This window comes from Lontra canadensis, unplaced genomic scaffold (assembly GCF_010015895.1).
Source record: "Lontra canadensis isolate GAN:19392208 unplaced genomic scaffold, GSC_riverotter_1.0 scaffold30, whole genome shotgun sequence".
NCBI lineage: Eukaryota > Metazoa > Chordata > Mammalia > Carnivora > Mustelidae > Lontra > Lontra canadensis.
The window spans coordinates 14,607,512-14,622,063 of record NW_022631024.1 but is presented as its reverse complement, the minus strand read 5'-3'; the positions used below and the strand labels follow the sequence as shown (position 1 = coordinate 14,622,063).

At 60.7% G+C, this 14,552-nt stretch overlaps 1 protein-coding gene across 2 annotated transcripts; it reads left to right on the top strand.

Annotated features, from left to right (window-relative positions):
• Window positions 1–227: 227 nt before the first annotated feature.
• CRAT (carnitine O-acetyltransferase) lies at window positions 228–14,115 on the top strand. Of its 2 annotated transcripts, XM_032866052.1 has the most exons (15): window positions 228–514; window positions 2,076–2,214; window positions 2,908–3,171; window positions 5,944–6,062; window positions 7,195–7,248; window positions 7,805–7,970; window positions 8,353–8,527; window positions 9,346–9,524; window positions 10,055–10,155; window positions 10,523–10,642; window positions 10,809–10,931; window positions 11,050–11,185; window positions 11,544–11,606; window positions 12,337–12,474; window positions 13,228–14,115. In XM_032866052.1, the coding sequence occupies exons 2-15, from the start codon at window positions 2,188–2,190 to the stop codon at window positions 13,441–13,443; spliced, it is 1,881 nt and encodes a 626-aa protein (XP_032721943.1). In that variant the 5' UTR covers window positions 228–514; window positions 2,076–2,187; the 3' UTR covers window positions 13,444–14,115. The 2 variants fall into 2 exon arrangements, with proteins under 2 accessions (XP_032721943.1, XP_032721942.1); XM_032866051.1 differs by lacking the exon at window positions 2,076–2,214.
• The last annotated feature ends 437 nt before the right edge of the window (window positions 14,116–14,552 follow it).

Below are 14,552 nucleotides of genomic sequence, written 5' to 3'. Positions count from 1 at the left end.
CATGGTCGTGTTTTCCTCCCGCTCTGAGAGCAGCGCTCAAGGACACCAAGCGGACTGAGAGGGGTGCACGCTACTGTCTCTAACAGCTTAGAGAGCATTTGGAGGTGGGAGACGGCGAGCTGGACAGGGGCCTCTTTTGCCCCTCTTCCTGGGTTCCACTGCCTCGCGGGGTCTCGCGACCACTAGGCGCGCCCTCGGCCCCGCCCCACGCTGTGGTCCCGCCCCGCGCTCGCGGCTAGCGGCCCCGGCCCGCAACCGGCTGGTGGCCCCGCCCCGAGAATCCTCCTCCGGGGGACCCCAGCCCGCCGCCCGCCGGGCCCGGTGGGTGGGCGCCGGGCCGCCTCTACCGGCCGGTGGCCGTAACGCGGCGACCTTGGCCCGGAGGCACTAACGGGGACCCACCAACGGTGGCGGCGGAGGCAGCGGCGCGGACTTTGCTCAGTGCGGAGGACCGAGCGGACTGTGTGTCCGCGGGCGAGCCGCGGCGATGTTGGCTTTCGCGGCCAGGACCGTGGTGAGTGCGGGGAGGAACCCGGATGGACGGGCCCTGGACGGGGCGGGCGGGCGGAGAGTTGGGCCAGCCAGACACGCAGCTGCGCGGGAATGGAGAAGCGGGCCTTGGAAGCGACGCGGCCCGTGGCTACTGTCCTGCCCGGCCAACAGCTGCTGGGGTGGGATCGGCAGGTGGACTAACCTTGCTTGGCAGAGGAGGAGACTGAGGCTCAAGGTCAGAGATCCGATTGAACCCACATCGTGTGGCTCTAATTTCCAACCACCCAGGAAAGATAGCGAGGACCCTGGCTTCAGGCAGCACCTCCACCCTTTGACTCAGAGCCAAGGAGCCGAGAGACCGGCAGTCTCTCCCGGGTTATTTCCTGACTCACACACCTGTTGCATGCTCAGCCTGAGCCATTTACGCCCAGACCTTGCCACTTCTCCAGCCACATCCAGTTGGTCAGTCTCCTTGGGCTTATCAAATGGCCCTTGGAGAATTTTGTGTGGCGGGAGAAATGCACGTGGAGGCCTTAAGCTGGGCTGCTCTGAAGGTCCTCTGAACTGGCAAGAGGCAGCAGGTGGCAGCCCCATACCCTTTGTCTCCAACAGTCCCTCCCCCCCAGCTTGTCCATGTCTACCCCAGAATCCTCCCCACAGGGCAGCAAGAAGTGCTGCCGCTCTGATATGACTTCCTTTCCTCTCTACTCCAAGCATATCTCTGCTTGTATCTCCTTCTGACTATGCCAAGAAGGATGTTCAAACAGACACTACCTAGCCCGGAGGGCGCAATGTACCCATCCGCTGTCCAAAAGGCTCTTCCAGATCTCCCAGAACCCTAAGGCTCCATGTCACCCTTGCCATTGACACCCGAGTGGTGCCCCCGTCTCACAGACAGCTTCTAGGTCATCCTCCAGGACCCACTGGGTGGCCTGATCAGTTTACTGCTTGGGAAACTGAGGCAAGGAGAGACTTGGCCAGAATTCCCCAGATCTGGAAACTCGAATCAAGCAGAATCCCAAAACCAGCCTCCTCCTTGAGTTTATTTTTTTGTGGCCGACGTCCTTCACTCTTTGCCCCCAGCTGAGTGAACCACAGCTCAAGAGAAACAGGCTTTGGTGGAAGGGAGGCCCAGAAGGGCTCCAAGAGTCCTGGAGGAAGACGGGATGAGCTCTTAGCAGCCACTTTCCACGTAATGGCCCTTTCCCAGCATCTGCCCTCATGTACCAACCCCAATTTACAGGACTGATTTCAGAGTTGTGGTATAACCTCAGTAGCCAGGCGGCTTCTGCCTCCAGCCAAGTTTTCCATCATTAAACAGACCTGTGCAGATTCCAGCAGGTGGATTTTTTAATTCCTCCTGGCACCAGGCCCAGCCGGAGAAGAGAGAACACATTCCAGGTTTCCTCCTACTCGGATGCCTACTGCCGGCCCCTTCACCTGCTCCCTAATCCTCCACTTCTGGCCGCTGGGGAAGGTGCCTGCCACAGCCACCACCCAAGATGCCACCCTAGCCACTGAAGCCTTTGGCACTGCCCCCTCTGCCTCCCCCCTGAATCTTGGCTCTTGTCTTCTCTTTCCAGCCCGGGCAAGTGGCTGTCTCTTGCTAGGTTCTGCTCGCCCACTGGGTAGCACAGTTAGGCTTAGAGGCCCAGCCCAAGTCAGACAGACAGGGCTCAGAACCTCAGTCCTGCCATGGAGGACGGGCAGCAGAAAGAGAAGGTATGGAACGATCCTCTGCCACTTGCCTACCCACTGCTGTCCACAGCCTCGGATCTCCTCTCTCTCATTCTGTCTCCCAAACTCCCAAACTTTCTCTCTCTGCCACCTCTCACCCACCTATCAGGCCCTTCAGCTCTTGCTTGCCCCAGCGCTGCTCCTGTGCTGCCTCTGTCCCCAACCCATAGACAGATAAATACCAAGGCCTGGCCCTCACCCAGAGGTGCTGTCATCTGCCGGCTCTTTCTGACTTTTTCTTTTTGCCTCTTATTTCCCAGTGTGGCAAGGGTGGGAGAAAAGGAGGTGGGGGCCCCTGGGCGGGAGCAGTCGCCCCACGGCTTGCTGGCCGGCCATTGTGTCAGGGTGAAGAAGGCGGGGCCTTGTTGCATCCAGACAGGTGAGAGGTCACGCTCAGCTCCGCCACCCCCAACAAGTGCCGTTCATCCTGACTTGGTTCCTAGGAGCCTCACAGGGATCAATGGCCACACCTCCCGCCCCTCTCCCTGCCTGCATCTCCAGGCCCGGGAGAGGTGGAGACACCTACAGTTTGAGGGCTGGGTAGCCAAGCAGGCACCGCCCAAGAGGCTGGCTCTGACCCTGGGGATCGGCACATAAGTGCCCGGGACCCTAGCTTTGGGGCTGCCAGGGCCTCCCAGAGCCGGTGAGAGGGTGAGCAAGATGTTCTGCGGCCTGCAGGTGAAGCCCCTGGGCTTCCTCAAGCCCTCGTCGCTGGTGAAGGTCTCCGGCCGCTTCAAGGCCCACCAGGATTCGCTGCCCCGGCTGCCCGTGCCCGCGCTCCACCAGTCCCTGGACCGTTACCTGAAGGCACTGCAGCCCATCGTGAGCGAGGAGGAGTGGGCCCAAACCAAGCAGCTGGTGGAAGAGTTTCAGGCGGCAGGGGGTGTGGGGGAGCGCCTGCAGAAGGGGCTGGAGCGCCGGGCCAGGAAGACAGAGAACTGGGTGAGTTCTGAGAACGGGGCCCTCTTGGAGGCTCAGGGCGGGAGAGGATCCCTTGCTGTGGCCTGCTGGTGGCATCCCGCAGAATTTCTGGCACATTCTTCCGTGCCACGGGCTTTCTTGAGTGCTTCCTCTGTGCCTCACACTAGGCCAGGCCCTGAGTGAGCGAGGGCACGGGCTGTGATCCCTTGGGGCTCACATTCAAGGAGGGTGGGATGCGAGGTGATGAAACAGCACACAGGTGAGTGGATGAGTTTCTTTCCGGTGGTGAAATTGGCCGGGAGAGAAAAGGGAGGGGGGAGAAGGGCAGTGTCTTTTTTCTGCATGGGGAGAGAGGAGGTGGTGTTGGATCTGAGACAGAGACAACCGGGGCGAAGGTGGCAAGAGCCTAGCAAGAGCCCAGCATGTTCAGCAACAGAGGTTGGAATGTAGCGCGATGGCCTGGAGCTGGGGTTGGGGGGGTGAGCATCAGAGGAAGGAAGCTGGACTTGAGCTCAGTCGGAGGGGCTGCACGGTGGCTCCAAGCAGGGCACTGGTGCTGCTCGGTGACAGACCAGACCCGACCCCCCCCCGTTCCTTGTCCCCATCTGTCACACAGGTGTGCGCAGCTCGTGAAAATGGGTCCACACGGATGCTCCATGCGCTTTTTCTATGCCCTGAATCTTGGCTCTTGGCAGTATTGTCTGCCACCTCTTGACACAGTGGGGAAGGACCACCCTGTCTGCTGGGAAGGAAGCGGGCTTGGGGGTGGGAGCCATGGGATGAGACGGGCGCCAGCACCCCAAGGGGGACACCGGCAGGGAGAGCTCTGGTGGGTGATTCAGTTCTGTCTGCCCGGTGTATGTTCTGGAAGCGCCACCAGGGGCCCTTGCTGATGGGGGCTGTGGGGGCAGCTGTCCTGACCTAAAGCAACCGCGTAGGGAGAGGGAAGAGGGAGACCGGCCAGGACAGGAAAGGCCGAGGGGACAGCAGGTTTGTGGGAGAGAAACAGAGCTGGGTTTTGGCCAGATCAGGTGGGAGATGCTCTGAGTGCAGCAGGTGGAGGGTACGGTCTGCACACAGCAGGTGGGAGTCATCAGCTGGCGGGTGGCACGTCCTGAGCTTTGGCAGGCGCTTAGGGAGTCTGCGGTCTGGCAGTTTCCCAACATTTTTAGCCCGTTACTCCTTCCCATAGAAGCTTCTAGCTGAAGGGGTAAGAGTATCCCTTTCTGCACTCACAGGGCCCTCGTGCCCAGCAGATTCTCAGCGGGGGAATGCCCACATCTGTAGGATCTGCCCTTATTTCCCAGCTCTGGTCAGAAGCCCTGAGATCCCTGGTGGAGTGGGGGCCTCTGGCTGGAGGGCGACCCGGCTGTCCGCAAGGGGAGGGAATTCCTGTCTGCCCCTCCCTGATCTATAGATGAGGAGGCTGAGGCCCAGAGAGGTAGATGGGAAGCCCAGAGCCCCACAGCCGCTCTCAGGGAGGCCCCGAGCTCCACAGAGGGGTCTGGCTGACCAGGAGCGCTGTCCTCAGGCCGCAAGTCAGCAGAGCGCCGTTGCCCACTGGCACGTGGAGTGTGGTCTTTCCTCACCCCCTTGGCAGGGGTCCGCAGCTGATGGCCTGGTGCTACAGGCCAGCAGTTCCCCAAGCAGAACCCGAGTGGTGAAGAGGCAGGTCCCACTGCTGTTTGAGAGGGGAGAGGAAACACAGTGGAGGTGGGAGGGCCCCTGGGGTGGGGAGACGGGCCAGAGAGGGGTTTCAGGCATTTGCTTGCAGGGGCGGAGTGAGCGTGTATGACAGTCAGCACGTAAGTCTCAAGGATGATGGGCAGTGGCAGTCTGCACAGCCTGGGGACAGGAGCCTTCAACACCCTGTCTGTGGTGGGTCCCCAGAGGGACTGCTCACCTGATGGAAGCCACGCCCCTTGAGCAGAGGACAGACCACCAGGTGGAGACACAGGGTGTAGCACCCACGTCTGGGCACTAGGGCAGTGTGATTCACCCTCGCAGGGAGCTTTCCGCAGATGGCCCTGACCTTGAGACCCAAGAGAGTGTCTGCACCCTGGTCTGACACCAACAGAACCCAGGCCAGGGAGGACCAGGGTCCCAAGGGCTACACTGCACTGTGCCCTTCTGCTCCTGGCTTCCTGGATAGTGTCTACCCGGGACGGTCAAAAACACGATTGTCAGACCTTATAACGTTTTTTCCTTTTTCCCTTTTTTGTCCACCTGGCATATATATTTTTTTTTTCCTTCTGAAAGTAGTAAAATCATTGACCAAAAGTGTGTAAGAGGGATGCCTGGGTGGCTCAGTCGGCAAAGTTTCTGCCTTCAGCTCAGGTCATGATCCCGGGGTCCTGGAATCGAGCCCTGTGTCGGGCTCCCTGCTCCACGGGGAGCCTGCTTCTCCCTCTCCCTCTGCCTGCTGCTCCCCCTGCTTGTGCTCTTTCTGTTAAATAAATAAATAAAATCTAAAAAAAAAGGGGGGTGTGTGTAAGAGAAAGGAAAATGATTCCCACTTCTGCCTCCTCCCCTCACCCCCCTGCCACCCGCAAGTATTCTGCCCCGTCTTTCTCTCTGGAATCTTTGGCTTGGCAGTATTGTCTGATTTCTCTTGCTAAAGCGGATTGCCTCAGGTGAAGGGGAAATGATGGGGTGCTGCTGGTGGGCTGAAGGGGGCGGGGAGGGGGCTCTGGATCTGAGCATTCACTGTGAGGATCTGCACTCTATAGAGGGGGTAGGAGGGACCCGGCCAGGTCCCCGCCCACGCCTCACAGGCTCTGGTCCTTTTCCCAGCTGTCCGAATGGTGGCTCAAAACAGCCTACCTCCAGTACCGCCAGCCCCTGGTCATCTACTCCAGCCCCGGTATGGCCCTGCCCAAACAGGACTTTGTGGACCTGCAGGGACAGCTCCGGTGAGTGGCTACGGCTGGGACAGGGCTCCGGGCATTTCCAGGGCCCTGATGTCCAACCCCCCGGAGAGTGCAGGGCCCCAGTCCTAGTCATTGTCTTCCATCGCACACATAGCCTTATGAAGTCCGGAGTATCGTCCCTCTTTTACAGATGAAAGGACTTGCCCAAGAGCACCTTTCAGGATTGGCTGATCTGGGCCAGAAAGCAGGGTCTTCCGGGTTCTGAAGCGTCATAACGGGTCACTGCACTGTGAACCATGTCCCCTCCCTCCCTCTAAACCTGAGGCTGTCCCTCACCCTGGTTCTGACACCTCACCCCCGCCCTCTGTCCAGCTGGCCACAGGGGTGACCTTTATACACAGTTCCCTTTTCCACATTCAGCCATGTCACTTGCCCTGGCCCCTGTGCCCAGACTACCAGGGATAAAAATACCAGTGACAGGGATCTCCTGCCCAAGGACCAGCCACTCGGGGCTACCGCCGGCTTCTCTTAAAGGGGCCAGGGCACCCCAAGAGTTCTGACTCAGACTCCAGTCCCCGGTCCCCATGTTGGCAGCCAGGGGCAGCCCAGGGGTCAGGCGTGATTGGCGTGGCCCAGACCATCCAAGGAGGAAGATCACCCCCAGGAGAGGTGGCCTGGGAGACCCAGAGGCCCTCAAACAGGAAGTTACCTATCAGAGGAGATACCCTGAGCCACTGCCCTCCCATTCATACTCCCTGTCCCGCAAGGTCCCAGGTCCCTCTCTAACTGATGCTTCAGGGAAGGGTGACCTTCCAGGCTCCAGGCTGTGGTTCAGGCCCTTTGTGGGTAGAATCCGCCAAAACTGACCAGTAAACCGGCAATAATTCATTCATTACACCTACATCCTGCCAGGGCTTGGTCGAAGCATCTCCCTGGGCCCTCTAGGAGCCCTCCTTCTAGAAATAAGAGAAGGTTGGCTCAGAAAGGCAAGCAGGGACTCAAGCACTGGTTTTGCACTTGAACTTCTTCAGGCTTACAGCAAGCAGTGAATCAAGAGTGAAGCAATCTGTCTCCTCCCTTGACCAGGCCCCTCCCTTCACCCCACGGGTGTCCCTGATCAGGGACCTCCCGCAAGGAGTCCACACAGCTTCTGATCTCTCATTGGTCCCCCCAGGTTCGCTGCCAAATTCATCGAGGGCGTGTTGGATTTCAAGGCCATGGTTGACAAGTGAGCAGCCCGCCCCTGCCCCGCCCTCCTTATTGCCACAGCCACCCCAGCCTGGGCCGGGGCAAGTCCAATGACCAGACCCGTGCTGGGCTGGCCCAGAGCTTCTGGCTTTCACTTCCTGTTGGCCCAGACTCTGTAGGGGTTGGGGAGACAAAAGTGTGGGGATTGGGATGCTAGGTCCTCTGCTCCAGCTACAGAGACCAATGCCTGGTGACACGGTCCCGACAGACCCCTGGAATTGGTGTCCCAGCCAGCCAGAGAGGACCCCAGAGGCAGACTCACCCTTTCATCTGTTCTGTGGCAAACCAGAGCCTAGAGAGGGAAAGGGGTTTACAGGGTGACCCAGCAGGGCCCACCCAGGGTGGAGTACTGGCCTCCTGACAGCAGGCCAGTCCCTGACACATCCCCGGCTCCTACCGAGTAGAGGTCAGGGCGCCACTTGGGTGAGACCCCTTCTCGGCCGTGCCTAGCAGCAGCTCCCTGTCGGTGTTGTCCTCATCTCTGCTTACTTGCTTGGTGGCCCCCTTACTGTCCCTCTGCCCCCACCCGCCTGCAGCGAGACCCTGCCCGTGGAGTACCTGGGGGGTAAGCCGCTGTGCATGAACCAGTACTATCAGATCCTGTCCTCCTGCCGCGTGCCGGGCCCCAAGCAGGACACGGTCATCAGCTTCAGCAAGACCAAGAAGCCACCCATGCACATCACTGTCGTCCACAACTACCAAGTGGGTGGGCTCCCAGACTGCTGCAGGGGAGGAGGGGGGCAGGGCCGAAAATCAGCTTCCCCGCCGCCCATGCCCACAGGCCCCCAGGAACCTGGGGGTCTCCACCGCCTCCCCACCCCCACAAGCCCAGCCTGAGGGCAGCCAGGAGGGGCCCGTGGTCCCGCCCAGCCTGGGGGAGAGCCAGGCAAGGTCCTCCTCCCCTCTCATACCCGTGACCTGACTTCACCCCTCTGTGGGGCCTGGGCTGCCACTAGCTGTGACTTCTGGGCGGCCAAGGTCAGGAGGAGTCCAAGGGTGGGAGGTGACTGAGGCCAGTCTGAAACCTACCCCCACCCCCCGCCCCACCCACCTCCCTTCTCTCCACTTGCCTGTGCCTGGATAGTTTTTTGAGCTGGACGTGTACCACAGCGATGGGACACCCCTGACGTCAGATCAGATCTTCGTGCAACTGGAGAAGATCTGGAACTCGTCCCTGCAAACCAACAAAGAGCCCGTGGGCATCCTTACCTCCAACCACCGCAACTCCTGGGCCAAGGCATACAGCACCCTCATCAAAGGTGCCCCCGGGTGGGGGTGGAAGAAGGAGGAGAGGCCCCCCCCCCCCACCATTCTCACTGAATGCGCTCAAGTCAGAGCGGCTGTTGTTGGCCCATTTCACAGACCAGGAGGCTTGGATGGGCTTAGTTTCCCTCTATTAAGTTGCAAAGTTATGGTAACAGTCCAGGTCCTCTGACTGCGGACCCCACCTCCACCTCCATGTTCTTTCCAATCCTGTGTGGGTCAGGGGCATCATCCCCTGAGCCAGACCCCTGTGCTGGCCCCCTGAGCCACACTGGCCCTCCACATGATCTGGGGCTTCTGTGCCTTCATTTTTTTTTTTTTTTCTTTTTGGAGATTTTATTTAGTTTTGCACAAGAGTGGGAGGAGGAGCGGGGGGAAGGAGAGGGACAAGCAGACTCCCCGCTGAGCCCTGGGGCTCCATCTCAGACCTCATGACCCTGAGATCCTGGCCTGAGCCAAAATCAAGAGTTGGGGGCTTAACTGACTAAGCCACCCAGGTGCCCCCTCCTCCTCTTTTTTTTTTTTTTAAGTTTATTTTTATTTTGTTGGTAATCTCTACACCCAGCATGGGGCTCAAACTCACAACCCTGAGATCAGGAGTCAAGCCAGCCGGGTACCCCTGTGTATCCTCGTTTCTAACATGGGTCCGGTATCGGTCCCTGCCTCATGGGGTACCAGGGGGCTGCAGGGCCCTGTCGAGTGTGAAGCTCTCACACCCACACGTGGCACTAGGCAAATGCTCTAGAAGCCTCCAAGGCCTCCCTGGGGCCTAACGTTCGGCCCCATCCCGCCCCCCTCCCACCTCCCTCCACAGACAAGGTGAACCGGGAATCCGTTCGCTCCATCCAGAAGAGCATTTTCACGTTGTGCCTGGATGCCCCCATGCCTCGGGTCTCCGACGACGTGTACCGCAGCCACGTGGCTGGCCAGATGCTGCACGGGGGCGGAGGCAAGCTCAACAGTGGCAACCGCTGGTTCGACAAGACACTGCAGGTGAGGGCCCGGCAGGCCTGGGACTCCCTGCCCAGGACGCCCACCCAGGCTTGACCCACTGCAGCCCCAGGACTTCCGGCCCCTCGCCTGGGCGTCCCTCGCCTCCCAGCTCGTAAAGCAGGCGGGAAGCCAGCAGGGGGATGTGGCTGTAATTACTGGAAGGTCAGCCTGTCATTACTGGGCCTGGCCCAGAAACCGCTGTCACCCCTTCAGCACATCAGAGGGAGCCTGGGCTGTGGGGCCTGGCAGAGCGGCGTGGTCTTGGCCGTGACTTTCTTTCTCTGCACCTTTAAGACGACTCCCAGGGAGGGCACTGCAGGGACTCAGTGAGGTGTATGAGTATGGGACGTGCTTGCTTGCTGTGGCCTGGAATGGGCCTGAGGCCCCTGCTGAGCGTCAGCTGTTACTAATGACAGTAATAAGTCAGCCTAAGCCCTGAGATGGCTTCAGAGAGGCGCTTCCCACGGCCCCAGCCAGCAGAGAGTGGCCCCAGGGCCCCGGGCTTGACAGGTCCCCGCTCCCCTCCATAGTTCATTGTGGCCGAAGACGGCTCCTGTGGACTTGTTTATGAGCATGCGGCGGCAGAGGGGCCCCCCATCATCGCCCTTGTGGACCACGTCATTGAATTCACGTGAGCATGCTTGTCCCACCCTCCACCCAGTTCCCCAGCTTCTGGTGACAGGTGACACACATGGGGGAATGCCATTCTCCCTTGTGCCTGGGAATCTGTTTCTTCAAAGGAAGCCAGAGGAGGGCAGGCCTGGGCTTGGAGCCTGTCACACCTGGGTTTGCGCTGTGGCTCTGCCACTTCCCAGCTACGGGACCTCGGACAAGTCCCTTGCCCTCTGCAGGCCCCTGGAGACTGGAGTGAAGTCAATTTCCTAAGGAGCAAACCCAGGGTCTCCCTAGGCTGGCTCCCTCCAGCCTTGGGGACCCATGCCCCCCACCCCAGGCCCAGGTACGGACCCAGGCTCCCGAGGCCCCCATGTCCCATGCAGGAAGAAACCCGAGCTCGTGCGGTCCCCCATGGTGCCCCTGCCCATGCCCAAGAAGCTGCGGTTCAACATCACGCCCGAGATCAAGAGTGACATTGAGAAGGCCAAGCAGAACCTCAGCATGTAAGCACCGGGCATGGGGATCTTATATTAGGTTAAAGGCCCGGCGCCCCGGGGCCTGCCAGGCTCCTGTTCGCGGCTGTCATCCTACAGGGCTGTGACGGAGTGCTCCTGGGCCATCACTGCCCTTCGCCCACCTCCCTCCCACCCCCACCCCCCACCCCCGCAGCATGATCCAGGACCTGGACGTCGTGGTCATGGTGTTCCACCACTTTGGGAAAGACTTCCCCAAGTCAGAGAAGCTGAGCCCGGATGCCTTTGTCCAGATGGCACTACAGCTGGCCTACTACAGGTGTGCCCTGCCCGCACCCCGCCGTGGAGGAGGCTCGAGGCCTGGCTGGTGCGGGGGTGGGGGGGGTGGAGGCGGGGCAGCCTGCCCGCGGGGGTGCTCAGCGCCTTCTCCCACCCAGGATCTACAAACAAGTGTGCGCCACGTACGAGAGCGCCTCCCTGCGGATGTTCCACCTGGGGCGCACAGACACCATCCGCTCCGCCTCCGTGGACTCGCTGGCCTTCGTCAAAGCCATGGATGACCCCAGTGTGTCGGTGAGAGGTCTGGGGTAAGGGTGGGCAAGCTGGCCTCCTCTCCTGTACGTTCTGTCATTCCACATCGATCGAGCACCTACTGCCTTCCGACCCTCTGGTGGGCCCTGGAAATCTACCAGGGGTTGGAGTCACGAATTTGGCCCTGAGCTTCCCTGCGGTCAGACACCAAGAGGAACTGCTCTGCAGCCAGCATCTGCCCTGGGGCTCAGGCCTCGGGGGAGGACGTAGGAGAAAGGCAGTAGTTCCAGTTCCTACTCTCAGGGGGCACGGACACCAGTGCTGGCTGGGAAGCGTGCTGCTGGGGTGTGGACGGCCCGCGACAGGCAAGGAACTTGTACTTCAACTCCCTCCCCGCTAGGACCAGCAGAAGGTGGAGCTGCTGCGGAAGGCCGTGCAGGCACACCGAGCCTATACCGACCAGGTGACCGTGACCGCATGACCTCTTTTCCCGGATCTCCAGGGCTGCTCACCCTTACCATGAACCCCTCCTCCCCAAACCTTGAGACCCTTGGGGCACCTGGAGCCAGGTTGAATATCCCCCTTTTAAAGTTGGAGAAACCGAGGCTGAGGCCCGTGACTTTGTTGGTCCTGGGTTAACCTCCGGATCTTGGCGTCATGCTCTCTCCTCCATGGCCCCGGAGCCCAGGACACGGAGGGTTTGCAGGGTCTGGCCAACAGCACCCGTCCTGCCCTCTGACAGCTTGAGTGGCAGTCAAGGGGGTGGAAGCCTGGGTTCCCATCCACCTCTGAGCACCTTGTGTGCCAGGCTCTGCCCACGTGCCACACAGAGGTTCATTTCGGTCTCAGTGACACCCTGTAAAGGGAAATTCAGCGACCACCCCCATTTTATAGATGAACACACTGAGCCTCCAGGATGGAGGGGAACTGCCAAGGTCCCATAGCCAGAATGGGGCCAGGACACCCAGCTATAGGCCTGTGTTCTTAAATCCTGCCCTGCCCCTCTCTGGGCACATCCCTGGGTCTCAGTTTCCCCATCTGTAAAGTGAGGGCTGTCCTGCCTGGACCCTCTGTTCTCATGAGTCCAAGGGACCACTGCCTGGAAGAGGCGCTGCTGCTGTAGGCTTTTGAGGAAGGTCACGGGCACCCTCTGGGCCTGCAGCCGCTGTGTCTGACAGCTCCCCCTCTCACAGGCCATCCGGGGGGAGGCCTTCGACCGGCACCTGCTGGGCCTGAAGCTACAGGCCATTGAGGACCTGGTGAGCATGCCCGACATCTTCATGGACACCTCCTATGCCATCGCCATGCACTTCAACCTCTCCACCAGCCAGGTGGGCCACTGCCCCAGAACCATCTGGATGTTCCTGCCCTCCAGGCCCCTGCCACTGCCCTAGGTGCCCTGGGATGGGACAGGACAGACCCTCGCTGGAGCTGGACAAAGGCTATCCTGAATAGAGCCAAGGTCCAGAGCATGGTCAGACCTTTGTAGTGGCGTGACCCTTAGAGGGCACCCCATGTCCACTGCCAAAGCAACTGAGTTCCAGTGGAAGAGCTGGGGTCAGGGGGCTGTGCTGCAGCTCAGGGAGGCTGAGAAGGAGTCCGAGTTTCCCGCCCCCCATGGGAGAATCGACTTCATCCATTCACTGTTTGGACACAAAGGAACGTCTGAGTCCTGCCATCCAGTCCCGGGCACTGGGACACAACAGGGACACATCCCCATCCCTGTCCCTGAGGGCTCACATAGTAGGCTGGAAGCACAGGGACGGAGACATTGATGCCCCTCCCACTCTCCCACCTCCACCCCCCCACTCTCCTCCCGCCAGGGAGTGCTGGGGTTCAGGGGAGGGTCAAGAAAGGAGCCCTTAAAGCTCCCTTGGGAATGGCAAGGAAGGCTCCATAGAGACCCGACTCCAGAACTGCACCCCAAGGAGGAGGAGAAGTAAGGCATCCGCTGGAGAAGAGGAGGGGCATCTCGGGCAGAGTACAGTGCGAGCGGAGATGCAGAAAGGCTGGCTGGTGCCCCCGCGGGGCTAGAGGCGAGCCTGTGGGGTGGGACAAAAGCCTCAGTCCTGTGCTGTCTCCAGGTCCCTGCCAAGACGGACTGTGTCATGTTCTTCGGGCCCGTGGTCCCCGATGGCTACGGCATCTGCTACAACCCCATGGAGGCGCACATCAACTTCTCCGTGTCGGCCTACAACAGCTGCGCGGAGACCAACGCCGCCCGCCTGGCGCACTACCTGGAGAAGGCGCTCCTGGACATGCGCGCTCTGCTGCAGAGCCCCCCCCGAGCCAAGCTCTGAGCCCCCGGTGCTCAGGCCTGCCGGCGCCACAGCCCAGCCGACCCCGGCAGTGGGCCGCCCACCGGGGTTCTGCTCCCTTGCCCCCCCCCCACCCCAGACCCTGCGCATCCGATCACGCAGGGCCTGCGGGCGTGAGCCGGTACCTTCCATGGCTCATCCCCAGCCTGCACGGGGGCCCGGGGCCTGGCCTGAGCTCCAAGGCTGAGTAGGACGGAAGGCCCAGGCGCCCGGCGCGTCACCCATGAGCCCACCTACAGGGAAAGGAACCAGAAGAGCCTGTCCCTCGCCAGGGGAGCAGACTGGCAAGTCCCTTTCTTGCTAGCTCAGCTCTGGCCAGCCCCCTGCCCTCTACGCTGCTGGGCCGGTGTCTGTACCCCGATCCCCAGGCTCCCGAGGATCTAGAGACAGGACTCTAGAGCCGGGGGTCTCCAGGCCTCCCTGAGGCTGAGGCCAGAGTGCAGGGTGTGCCGGTAAGGGAAACCCAAGGCCTCGACTCGGCCCACCCTGCCTGGCAGTGCCGTCTTCCCGGGGTGCTGCTGTGCTCTTTTGGGAGATGTGGCCCGGGACCCCTGACTCGCTCGCTTCCACTCAGCTTGACTCCTGAACCATGATGATGGTTGTATAACAGTAACATGCAAGGTGATTAATAAAGGAGAAATTTGTCGGTGGAGACGTGTAGAGCCTCTGGCTTCCTCCATTTTGCAGATGTGGAAACAAGCTCAGAGAGGTTAAGGTCACCCAGCCACTAAATGGCAGAGATTTCCGGAGGAGCCCTGGTAGCCAAGCACCCAGCCCCAACACCACACCCACTCAGACAACCCCGGGCAGCGGGTGGAGGAGAAAGGAGCCAGGGTGGAAACCGGCCCAGACTCAGCCCCATAAGCTGGTGCTGGAGGAGGACAGAGGCCCCCAGCCTGGGACGCACAGGAAGGTGCCAGGTGGCCCAAGGAACAGACAGGTGGAACTGACCTGTCCTAGGCACTGGGGACTGTCCAGCCTGAGCCTGCTCACAGCCACACAGACGGGTTCCTCATTCTTTGATGAAGCCAGGAGAGGGTATACCCCTTGCCCAAAGTCCCAGAGAGCAAGAGATGCGGCCCAGAGAATGT